At 43.6% G+C, this 12,982-nt stretch overlaps 1 protein-coding gene across 4 annotated transcripts in view; it reads left to right on the top strand.

Moving 5' to 3' along the window:
- The first annotated feature begins 7,284 nt into the window (after positions 1 to 7,284).
- CRBN (cereblon) overlaps positions 7,285 to 12,982 on the top strand; it is a 35,995-nt gene continuing 30,297 nt past the window's right edge. The window contains exons 1-4 of one of the 4 annotated variants that reach the window (XM_028101589.2): positions 7,289 to 7,367; positions 8,400 to 8,488; positions 11,578 to 11,690; positions 12,303 to 12,505. In XM_028101589.2, the coding sequence (XP_027957390.2) occupies positions 8,425 to 8,488; positions 11,578 to 11,690; positions 12,303 to 12,505 (380 nt within the window). In that variant the 5' untranslated portion in view covers positions 7,289 to 7,367; positions 8,400 to 8,424. Of the gene's footprint in view, positions 7,368 to 7,421; positions 8,761 to 11,577; positions 11,691 to 12,302; positions 12,506 to 12,982 lie in introns of those variants that run through there. The other 3 variants (XM_028101587.2, XM_028101588.2, XM_028101590.2) reach the window with 3 other exon arrangements.

Raw genomic sequence — 12,982 nt, forward strand, 5'->3', positions numbered from 1 at the left:
TAACCTGAGTTGAAGAATAGCCAAAGCCATAGAGATTTGAGAGCCTTAGTGTGATTGTTTTTCTCTCTGAACACATCAGGATTTGTGTCACAGCTCTGGCCCTGGCTTGCAAAGCATCTTAGCCTTTTTTTTTTTTTTTTTTTGTCTTCCTGGCTCTCCAATTAGCTCCTCTACTGAGCACATTATTAGACGTTCTTTTATCCATCTTTCTATTTTTCATTAATTGATAGCCACATTACTCAGGCATCTATTAATTACTTCATATGAGGGATTTTTCCCAATAAACACTGAGGTTATACATTTTCCTACTGCTTCATAATATAAATGAGAAAATGATGTCAGTTGCAGCTAAGGGTACATGTACTAGAATTGGGGAACCCAAATTCAACTCATGCGTTTGGAATTATATTTATTCAGACCCTAATTTGATTGGTTTTCCGTCTCTCTTCTAATTTCCCTCATAAGTTGCTGGACTTTCTCACATAGAGATACAATGAAATAGATTATTCTGGTGACATCTGAATTTGGTCATTGTCCTGGAGTCTTATTTTCAAGCCAGTGGCTTATGAAGTTGTTCAGTTCCAGGCCATTGGATGGTATCACAGCATTTTAGAACATCCAGGGATTGTGGAACTTTGCTCCCCTGCAAGTATAGAAGGGTGAGGAGAGTTAAAAGTGTCAACCTCAACCATTCCAGTTTCCTTCCTTATAGTTGTTTATGCGTCCATGCAAAACTTCATTTCAGTGAAGTATTTTGAAACATATATATTTATGAATACGTGTGTGAACATATGTGTGTATACAAATATATACATTCATCTATGCATACATATGCACACACAGGAAAACCTCTGATGTAGTTCCACCATGTGGCAGATGTTACAAAATAGAGTATTACTCTTTCCTGGCCCCTTGAAGTCAGGCTTGGCCCTTGGATTCAAGGTGGCCATTGAAATAAGAGTAGAGGTGGGTTTGTGTCACTTGCAGGCAGAAGCACTGCAGAGGTAGTGCTAGATTCTCCAGAAGCAGGTGCTGATATGGGGGTGCCCTAGATTGAAGCAGCCTACACCAGGAGTCCATCTCTGAGAGTTCCCACACCTAGAGCAGACTTGATTTGAGCAAAAAATACCCTTGCTGTGTTAAGACACAGAGATTTTGTTACTGTCGCAAAACCTCCTGCTTCCTCGCCATTGTAAACCCCTGCATATGAGGCCAAGAGAGAAGACATTGAAAAGACCCAGCCATGACCCAAGGTCACCATAGGAAACAAGGCTATGGGTGGAATCTAGGACTCCCCCTGACCCCCGGCCTTGAGTTTCTCTCCCTGCAGCACCCTGTACTCTTTTGCTTCCTTACTACACTGGAAACACCCCCATGAAATCAGGAAAAGCTAGAGGGTGAATCATAAAGCAGTTTTGTACACAAGTTTAAAAACATAAATTGTTTTACTATCTTGCAAAATCTTCCCTACTTTACCTGTCCAACCAGAGATGGATGGGATGGCGAGAAGTCTCAGTAACTTGCAACATTAAGTATCGTCACAAATAATCATTCTTGCAAATAATCCAACATGCCTGAGGCTTGAATAGGCTCCGGGGTACCTGAAACTATCACCAAAAGCAGTGAAGGACGTATATAAAGGTGTTTTTTCAAATCCCAAATTATTCACCAATATTACTGAAATATGAAAGTGAGTACTTAATAAAATTGTCAACACTTTGAAAGGGCCATGAAATATCCTTACTACACCTCATTTTTATGTCTGCTCACAGAGCAGGTTTCCCTGTTCTCCCCCCTGCGGGTCTGCATAAAGCAGACAAGATCCATCTTTCATTCCCTTTGAACCCTGGGATTCATGGGGCCCCAGACACCTAGACACACATTCTGAAGCAGCGGCTGCCAGACCCAGCCCTGGAAGGAGAGAAGTAGGCCAAAAAAGGATGTATTGCTGGATATATTGTGTGTTTTTTCCCTGATAGGTAGGTAGCCAAAAATTTTTAAAAGCTTTCTCCACTTAGACAAGTTTAGGAAAGTATCTGTGGCTTCTAGAGCCTAGAAATAGGAGAATTATTATGTCTTTATTCTAAAGATTTTTAAGACAGTGATAGAACCACTAGAATAGCTCAACGAAACTAGGTGAAAATGATCCCCTTTTTGAATGAATCACAGAGGTACAAAGGGTTGAATGATCCCTAACTCTGACCCTTAATTGCCAAGGGAGGCCTAATGTGAACATGAAGCCTTGAGTGATGGTCGTACCAGCCCTCGTAGGCCCGGCACAGAGCTGGGAGCACCTCTGTGGGGCATAGAGTTCAGGGTACACACTGGCCCTGTGGAGAGAGGATGGAGGAAGCAGGGTGCCCTGGTAATAATCACTGTGCTGCACCAGACACAGGCCAGGGCTGTCCGGGCAAGTGATGGGTTGCAAACACAGTGCCAGACAGATCTGGGCAGGTAACACACTGGTCAGTTGGGGTCTCTGGCCAACAGGGGCTGCCCATCTAAATAAGGCACCTGTCGCTTCCTTCCAGACAACCGTTCCCCTGCATGAATCTCACCTAGAGCTGCCAAATCTTCCTATTTTTTTTTAAAAAAAGAAATCAATATTTGTGTGGGTACTTTTCAATTTCCAAATGTTGCCCACAAATTGAAAAACTCAAGATATCACAAAGACCAAACGGAGCCTCCTAATTTTAGCCAGGAGGTCACGAGGATTTGACCTCTTTTTTAGGAGCAGAGGCCAGAGTTGTGGCATGGATGCAGCAAAGGACCCTGGGAACAAGGTAAATCTGTGACTCACATGTGCTTTTGCACCAGAGAGTAAAGAACCGGAAGGCGTATGAAGTTCCAAAATTAATGAATTAATCTCTTAATTAAAAATGGTAATGGATGAAACACCACCCTTTTTCTACCAGCTCAAAGGGCAGCGTGGAGGCTCCCTGGGCTCTGGTTTCCCCTGATTCACTGCCCTGGTAGCTAGGCCTCTTGCCTGGGAACTGAAATGTCAGCTGTGGTCCTTGCCCACGGAGGCTCCACAGTGCCCACCCTGCTGTGGCCAAGACTGACACTGGGAAATGGCAGAAACAGCAGGAGGGAAGAAGAGCAGCCAGGTGGAAATCTCCTAAGCACAGCGCAGCTCCGGACGGCTGGCCATCCTGCCAGCCCAATGCCAGGTCTCCAGCCAGCTGGGTGGTCCGGGACAAAGGTGCAAGGAGGGGGCACAAAACTGCCACTTCCCCTTGGGTCACCCAGACCTCCCCTTCCAGCTGGCAGGGCTACCCTCCCACACCCTGGAGGCTGCTGTCCAACTGGGGAAGGCCACTTTGGGCCTGGCTGCAGAGATTTAGCAGCAGCTGTCTGCCAGGGGGTGACAGTGGGCCAAGTTTGTGGGCTAGGCCTCTGGTCTTCCCACTGCCCTGTCCACGCACCTGGGGACCAGCTGACACTAGGGCTGTAACCTCCAGGTGACCTTCAGAAGAACCTGGGCAGGCAGGAGGGGCTAGAGCTGAGAAGTAGGATGTGGGTACCCTGGGCCCCTCTTCCCCAAACGGGCACCCCAGCTGCAAGGCCCCAGTCACTCCCCTATATCCATTGATCATGAGGGCCCAGAGCCAGTGCTTTTAAACACCGTGAAAGAGCTAAATTTAAAAATCTCAGGAAACCCCAAGGAGGGCCTGCTCATCCAGACTGTGTCAGGAGAAGGAACAGAAAGTTCCACTACCGTTCCTGTTCCCTTGGGCTTGTCATCAGTGTCCTGCACACGGTCCCTTCCACAGCTGCCTTGCAGAGGGGAGGGGGTAGAGAAGTGGGAGTGGGGGGCTCGGGGGGAAGACCAGCACAGCAGAAGCGCAAATTCAAAAATCTTCATTTACCCCAGACTCTTTCCTCGTGTTGTAATTCCAGCGTTCCGAACATTAATAAACAGACATTTGTTTTAAAAAATAACAGAATATAGCTCCAAGTAAATCTCACTTTGCTTTCTCTAAAATCTGATTTCCTTTCAAGACTCTTTCGGCTGTTGGGCTGGTTTTAGCCATCAAACTAATTGGAGCTTAGTTTTCATCACAGTGGAGTGAGCAGGAATGAAATCTTATCCTTTAATCATGAAGGAAAATCTTGTCTGGAAGTTGTCTTTGTCTTCTCGGTATGCTCCCTGGCTGCCCAGCAGACTTTCTCTACATCACATCAGCCAGTGCCTCCCCACACTGTTGCCCCCCCAAAAACGAGGGTTGTTAGCAAGGAAGAAGAGAGGAAATAATGTTAGGTCAATCAACATGACTGAGCACTTCACTCATTCATTTATTCATACATGAATAAATATTTTTTGAGCACTTATTAAGTTCCGAGCCCTGTGCTAGGCCTTTGGAACACATGAGTAAACAAAGGAGGCAAAGACATCTGACCTCTCAAGGAGCTTACATTCTTGGAAGGGTGAGGGCAATTTTTAAAATGAATCCTTATGGTTAGTTTTAGAAGTTGACAAATGCTTTTGAGGAGGAGGATAGAGAATGATGGGACCGGGGGTCAGGTTGCAGTTAGATACTAGTTAATCTGGGAGGGACTTCCCAAGAAGGGGCAGTTGATCAAAGACCTAAATGTATAAGGGAGCAAGCCATGAGTCTATGGTGGGGGCGGGGGGGGGGGAGCATTCCAGGCAAATGGAACAGCCAGTGCAAAGACCTTGGGGTGGGAATGGCCCCTACTCGGTTGTGAAACATGAAGGCCAGGATTGATGGAAAGTAGTGAGACCCTGGAGAGAGTAGCAAAGGGGAGCCAGAGCAGGATCTAGAAGCCCACTGTGCATTATAAGGCCACTGTTAAGAATTGGCTTACACTGTGACGGAGAAGTGAAGGAAGGGTTCTAGGCAGGGGAGTTACATGATCTGACTTGTGCTTTCCTGGGATCATTCTGGCTGCTTCATTAAGAACCAGCTGTAGAGGACAAGGGTAGAAGGCCAGAGACCAATACTGAGGCTATTGCAATAATCTAGGCAAAAGATAATTGACTGCTTCAACCAAGGTAGCAACATTCTGCAACACATTAAAAAACTAGAGAGCTACAATACAAAAAAGGAAGGAAGGAAGGAAAGAAGGAAGGAAGGAAGGAAAGAAGGAAGGAAGGAAGGAAAGAAGGAAGGAAGGAAGGAAGGAAGGAAGGAAGGAAGGAAGGAAGGAAGGAAGGAAGGAAGTCAGAAATTTCTCTTCCCAGTGTGTGTATCCCTTGCTGCTAATGAAGTGCAGAAGCCAGAAACTGAAACAGCAGTGGGCTTTTTTATTCTCATTTTCTCTCATCTAATACCAGCCTTAATTATGTCCTATTAAAGTCAATTCTTGAGCTACAAGGCAACCATCTATGAACTTATATATTTCCTTCCCCTCTGGTTTGCAGAGCTCCTGATCAATGAACATATTCCATGCAAACAAGTAGAAATGTGAGGGCCTCAGTATGATACTTTGTTTCAGGATAAAGTTACTGAATTAAAAATAAGTGGTGAATGATCATGTTTTCCTTTTTGGTTTTAATAACCAAGGCTTAATCCAAGAAACTGCTTTCATAGATGTTTTTGTTCAGTAATCATCTGTTATCATCCCTACTGAAAGATGTAGCTTTGGATGACTGGGTAGACTCTGGAAAGACGAAATGAAGGAGGGAGCAGATGGTGAATGGGACCAGTTGGGAGAAAAAGGAGGTGAATGGGGAGTAAAAGATCCACAGATGGTAGCATCGGTGACCCAGGAGCAGGGCACAAAAGAGGACAGAATGAGCTAATGCTTTTCCAGCCACATCTGCTGACCCTGCCAGACTTACAGCTGTCCTTTCTTGTCCACAGGGTTTTTGGTTGACCCAGGGTGCAGATCACAATTTTGGTGCCACCTCTGGGGAGGAACACGGGCAGGTCAGGGCTCCCCCTGTAGAGGAAACGTCTCGTGCAGGTAAGCGCAGTTTACTGAAATTCTATAAATCATAGTGAGGTTGGTAATGCTACAGCATCAAACATGTACATCTGTACACTTGCTTTCATCCTTTCCCCAAGTTCACTCTCTCTGACACCCATGCCCCACCCATTCTGTCATCATTCTATCCTGCATTTTCTTTTCTGTCATTACAGCATAGACTCACCCTTCAATTGACTAGAGTGATCATCTTAACTCTACTAACCCTCACAATAATGTATTCTATGTAATTGCCATTAACCCAAATGTAAAAGGTGATACTGTCATTAAATTGCAGACATTTTTAACTAGAACATCTCATTTTGCAAACGGGTAAACAGAGGCCATAAATGACTCTACAAAGGCCACAAAGTGATTTGGGGACAGAAGGCAGGATGACACAGAGTGGATTCCTTAGTATCACTCATTAGGAGCTCTTAGCTTTTAACTTTTCAGTGAGGCACATTTTCTGAACATCTTTTTAAATCTCAGATTTATTATTGTTTTCTCCGGAGCAATGCCGCTGGTTCCTCGTAGCCCCTCCCCTTCCCACCATGTCGAGATAAGTGATTTCATTTAAAGATTTTTCAGCTCTCCTCCGTGACAGAAGAAATGAGAGTGAAAAAACACTACGAAAATTTTTGTCCATTGTCCAAAACAAAAATCTTACCAGTCACAGCCCCACTACTGTAACATAATTATGTTCGTTGTTACATATCTTACTTTTTCTTTTGCCATACAATAACCAATTTTTACTTAGTTGAAGTCATAATGAGTCGGCTATTTTATATTCAGACAATCTTACTTACCAGTGAATCACAGGCCTTTTTCTATTCTGTGTAATTATCATTTCAAGCACTTGCTTCTGATTAATGCAGGTTAATTTTGGAACACATATGGAAACTACTGAAATTTGTTGAAGAGTATCAGCTATAAACTCACTGCCCTCGGAATAACAGATGCATTTTCCCAGTCTTCATACGCATACTTTGTATTTAAAGAGTTGGAGTTGATGCCCTATAAGCTGGTTTCTATTTGCTCCCTGCCCCCGCTTCGTTCAACGCGAGGTGGAGACAAGGACGCGAGCCTCAGTTTCCCCAGGGGTGAAGCGTCACGCCAGGGGCGGGAACCAGGCGAGGGCTCCGCAAGGACCGCGGCGGGCGGGAAGTCACGAGTGACCGGGACAGCTTTCAGCCCCCGCGGTGCGTCCGCCTTCCTGCCGCACCGTTTCCCGCAGCGCGCTGTAGGCCCGGGGGCCGCCAGAGGGCGCTGTGGCCCCGGTACGCGGCTGCAGCGGCGCGGGGCGGACTCTCCCCGGGCTGCCCGGGCGCCGCCCTGTCCCAGACTCCTGTGCGGGTAAACAGACATGGCCGGCGAGAGAGATCCGCAGGACGCTGCGCACAACATGGGCAACCACCTGCCGCTCCTCCCTGGTAACCTCCCGGGGCCGGTCCCCGGCGGCGGGACGGGGCGAGGCTCGAGCCCTGAGCGGCGCGGCAGGGCTAGGGAGACGGGCGGGGGGCACCGAGGCCTGCCGGGGTGCCCCGGGAAGCGGCCGCGCGTCAGGCCTCCGGCCCGCGACCGAGTCCCGGCGCATCTCTCTCCTGCCGGGTCGCCCCAAGCTTAGGGCGAGGGTTTTGGATCGGGGAGGGGTCTGCACGCAAGGGCAGAGACCCTTCCCTCTCCGTCCATTGGGTGTCCAGAACTTGGCTCCAAGGAAAAGGCTTAAAATTGAGGGCGAAGGAGGGAGGGGATGTGGTGGACCCGACCAGGTTAGCAGCCGTTACTTTTTTGGACTTCTTCCGTTTGATAAGAGTGACAGCTAACAAGTATTAAGCACTTACCATGTCAGCGGCCCTGCGGTAAGCGCTTTGCATGCGTTTCTCTGTTTAATCCTCCCCACATAACTTTTCTGATTCCGATTTGGTAGGTGAGGAAATGGATTAGCGGATTAGTTCAGTGACTCGCCCAAGGTGACACAGTTGCAGAGCCGGAACTTCAGTTCTGGTCTTTCTGTCAGCATAGCCAATGTCCCTTAACCATTTCACTGCCAAGGCAGTATGGGTATGTTTTTCTCGAGGCATGTAGCTCAAGCAGGTAGTAGAATATGCTTGATTAGAGAGACTTAGGAATGTGATGTTGAATTCAGTTTTCTTTTTTTCCTTTATATTTCACGAAAATTTAGACCTTGGTTTTATATTAGAATCCTGGGCAGAAAAAAATGCATGAATTAATTGTACAAAATTGCCATGGAAGGCTATAGCAGTGATGCTTTTCAAGAGGTTATCAGACAAACGGGCTGTTAGCTGAGTTCCTTCACTGTGTGCCAGTTAGGTGGCACACTTACTGTGGACTTGAAAAGAGATATGATACACAGTCTGGTACTTGAGAAGGTTTATAATCTCTATGAAGCAAAAGGTAGTTGATTTAGGACCTGATAAATTAATGCTGTTATTGTTCTAAAGAGGGATTGAGGTAAAGCATTGTGAAATGGATCTGGAGACATCCAAAAGCATACACTTAGGATGGGGTTGTGGAAGAGAAGACCTAGGAGGTAGGTTGAGTCTAATTTGTTGGGGAGCTTGCATCTCTTGCCAGTGGGTTGGGGCTTTTTTCTGTGGGTTGCCAAGAAACATTTGTGGGTTACAGGGAGTTGCCCAAGGAAGGCTTTTCTTGAAGGATTAATTTGTCCCCTGGGAGTTGTATGGATTGAAGGAGAAGACTGAATGCATGCCCACCATATAGAAAGGACCTTTTATGTAAAAATAAACCAGAGTCAGAGTCGGTGGTTGTTCCTGAAGCCAACCTAGCTGAATTGACATAAAGGTAAGTGTGTCAGCCTTTGACTGAAGAGCCGAGCTGTTTATTTCAGAGACATCAGCCCCACTCTGAACATGCCAAATCCAGTGTTTCAGGGAGGTTACTGATGTTCTGTTGGCATTCATGTGGTGCTCCTGCATGAGATGAGTCATCAAACTTCACCCTGGTAGTTCTGAACACAGTGTGTGTTTTGTTGAAAAGAATCAGGAGTGAGGGGGTGTCTGGGTGGCTCAGTTGGTTAAGCAACCAACTCTTGATTTCTGCTTGGGTCATGATCTCAGGGTCCCGGGTCAAGCCCCCACATCAGTCAGCTGCACACTCAGCGAGGAGTCCTCTTGAAGATTCTCTCCCTCTTCCCCCCGCCCCCCGCTCGCATGCGCATGTGCTCTTTCTCTCTCAAATAAATAAATCTTTAAAAAAGAAAAAAAAAAATCCAGGAGTGAGAAGGCCCAGAGAGGTTGTAATATAATAATAAAGCTTTTCTAGATCATATGTGTTTTATTTGTAAAGAAACATTGGATCATCCATAAGCCCATGTAGTATGAGTTGTTTTGAAGAGCAATACTCTAAGTGATAAGGAAATAGTTCAGTAATTAAGATGCAAAGAATCCATCTTGGCCAAAGGAAACATTAGTAAACAACCAAGTAGAGGGAAGTGGGTTTTGGCCATATTTATGAGAAAAGCTACTGTATATAAGGAAACTGGTTGAGATTTTTTTGTTGTTGTTTTTACTTTTGGTGAAACTTCTCTGTTCTTAGCAAAAATATGTATGAAGTGTTAGACCACTGACCATTCAAATATAAGTTGAAATAATTATGTTACTCTTTTTGACCAATCCCTATATCTAGGAATTCCTGAGAATTAGTAGAAAGTCCAAGGCAACTACTATATTGAAAAATATTTGTTTTTTTCTTGTCAGGAACCTAGCTGGAGGTAATTTGATTTAAATAGTGACATACACAAAATAAAATGACAATTTTGTAATTACATTTTATCTGTTTAGAAGTGTATTTGGGGCATTTAAAAGTACATGAAATAATGAAGTCAAAAATGAGATTCAGTTTGTCCAGGCCAGGATTTCTTAACCTCAACACTTTTGATTTTGAGGGGCTGGAAAATTCTTTGTTGTGGGGGACTATCCTGCAGGATGCATCCTTGTAGGATGTTTAGCAGCATCTCTGGCCTCTGCCCACTAGATGCCAGTAGGGCTCTCCTAGTTGTGACAACCATATATTTCCAGACATTTCCAAATATCCCTTGAGGGGCAAAATCACCTCTGGTTGCAAACTGCTGATCTAGGGTTGGAATTTTACCCACAGCAGGCGTCAACAGGACAGACTCCCATTTAGTAGAATAGCACCTATTTGGTATAGCTTTTTCTATTATTAATAACATCAAGGTTTTAAAGTAGATCAGCTTAGTTTTCATAATTTAAAAAGTGTGTGTGAGGAAAGTTTTAAGACATTAGCTTTAAAATATGTTTTATGTTCCCTGTGAACTTTGTTTTTAAATTTAAAATTCCAAAGCAAAATTGGAATGAAAATGATTACAGACATTTCATTTTTCAATAGTATAATGACAGCCAAGGAAGTGATGTCCCTGCTATGAAAATGTTTTTGCTGGGTAATAATGTTAACTTTTTCTATTTTAATTAAAGGGCCTTCCTGACTGCCTGTCTGCCTGCCTGCCTTCCTTCCTTCCCTCCCTCCCTTCCTCCCTTCTTCCTGTCTTCTGTAAGAACTCTTTAAAGTTTGAAAGAAACTTAGAGATTATCTTGTTCCTGCCTGTCATTTTTCAGATGTGGAAATTAAGGCATAATCAGGTGAAATGAGTTGTCTAAGGTCCCTAAGTTGTTTACTACTGGCAAGAGAGAAGAAACAAATCTCACACACTGAAGAATTTAAATAATTTATGTAGATACTTCCTCTTCAAGGACAAGGGAACATAATCCCTCACCTCTTAAGTGTGTGTTGTGCTCCTTAATTGGCTTCCAGATAGTACAATGTGGAAAGGAGGAAAAGAGTAACTTTACAGTAGAGAAACCTTTCAAAGACTACCTCAGGCGGGTGATTATGGTCAGCATCAACAGTGATAAGTCATATTGATAGTATGCACCCTTGATATGATGTGATGAACACAGCCCTTAACCCCTTGTGGTCTTCTCCCCAAAGTACATAACCTCAGCGTAATCATGAGAAATATATCAAATTCTAATTGAGGGACACTCTACGGAATGCCTAACTAGTACTCCTCACAACTGTCAAGGCCATCAAAAACAAGGAAAGTTTGAGAAACCAGCCCCAAGGAGGCTAAAGAGATATGACAACTAAATGTGTGCTAGCCTGGATGGGATCCTGAAACAGAAAAAGCATAGTAGGTGAAAATAAGAAAATCCAAGTAAAATGTGGAGTTTAGTTAATAGTCATGTGCCAACACTGATTGCTTAGACAGATACTAATACTACATACTACATACTAATAGATACTCCATCCTAATAGAAGATGTTAGCCATAGGGGAACGTGGAGGGGAGATCTACAGGAAAAGGAAACCTCTGTACTGTCTTTGCAATCTTTATGTAAATCTTAAACTATTCCGCAAAAAAAAAAAAAAAAAGTGGTTAGTGGCAGAACCCGGCATAGACCCCAGCCCTCTGGCTGCCTCTTCACAGGATGTAGAGATCACCACATGCGAGTAGTGTTTAGAAGAAGCCCTCTTCTCATGGGCTCAGGATCCTCGTGAAGGAATTACGCATTCGAAGGGGAACGTCACTTTGACATTTTCTTGCATCCATTTTTTTTCTCATAATCTTCTACTTTTACAGCAGAGAGTGAGGAAGAAGATGAAATTGAAATGGAAGTTGAAGACCAGGATAGCAAAGAAGCCAAAAAACCAAACGTCATAAATTTTGACACCAGTCTGCCAACGTCACATACAGTATGTAATGTAGTAACAGATCTTACACAAGGGATAGACACGTAACAGTAGATGGAGCTTCCTTACAGTAAGACCGAGGTTGACCTTATTGGATATTACCTCACAGTAGGAATTGTGGATGAGAACATGGGCTATTTGCCAGTAGATACCATTCTTAACTAATTTTCAAGCGGTTCAATACTATATCCTGGAATAATTCTTTGAAGAACTGTGACCGTTTGTATGTTTCTACTAATAATGGAGCTACTAAAGTACTTCTTACTCTCCTCGCTACTTGGTACCAGGGTGTTAGTTAACATGCTGACATCTTATAGTTGTCATTTGTGATATGTGACCATAGAGATGTTTCTTATCTTAGTCAAAGAAAAATATTTTGAACTAAAAAATGCTCTTGAATTTGTGAGACATTCTTCACAAATAATAGAACTTCCACTCCTAAGAATCAGAATTAGATTTTCATGTGGGAGGCTGATACACCTACTTTATTATTTAAATAAATATTTGTATCATCTGTTTATATTTCTTTTAATCTGATTTGCTCTTTAGTCTTTTGAGTTTGTATTTTTATTATTTATCTAAAATGACAGTGTATCTGTGTATGTTCTTAAATAGTATCTGGGCGCTGATATGGAAGAATTTCATGGCAGGACTTTGCATGATGACGACAGCTGTCAGATTATTCCAGTTCTGCCACAGGTGATGATGATCCTGATTCCTGGGCAGACCTTACCTCTTCAGCTTTTTCGTCCTCAGGAAGTCAGTATGGTGCGGAATTTAATTCAGAAAGACAGAACCTTTGCAGTTCTTGCATACAGGTAAAATATTAGAATGAATTTGCTTAACACATTCTCTCTCATAGCAGAGTCACAGCAGAGGTCAGTGTTAAAGCCAAACCTGACTGTTATTTTGCATGCACAGGAGACTGGATAAGGATGTGAGGTAAGAAATTTTGATGAAAGATTGAAAGTGCAAGTTGGAGTATTTTTATTGTTCTCATTACCATCCAGATCAGACATTTACTGTCACACGCAAACTTTCTGGTATTTGAAATTTTTTTAGTCGTTAGTGTCTAATAAAAATTTCTAGGATCTTATTTTCAAGCACTGTCCTTATTTAAAGAGAAAGAGGGCTTTTACATTTTAATGTAAAGGATTATTTTTACAAAGGAGTACCTTGTTCTTTTGTCTGTCTCTCAGAATTCATAAGTTGAATATAGACCAGTGCCATACTGGTATTTCAGGTATCCTGTGGCAACTGAAGGATATCAGTGGTAGAGGCAGGAAGTGAATACA

The sequence above is a fragment of the Eumetopias jubatus genome, unplaced genomic scaffold (assembly GCF_037043125.1).
Source record: "Eumetopias jubatus isolate StellerSeaLion01/CBP00866 unplaced genomic scaffold, mEumJub1_p1.0 scaffold_1, whole genome shotgun sequence".
NCBI classification, from domain to species: Eukaryota; Metazoa; Chordata; class Mammalia; order Carnivora; family Otariidae; genus Eumetopias; species Eumetopias jubatus.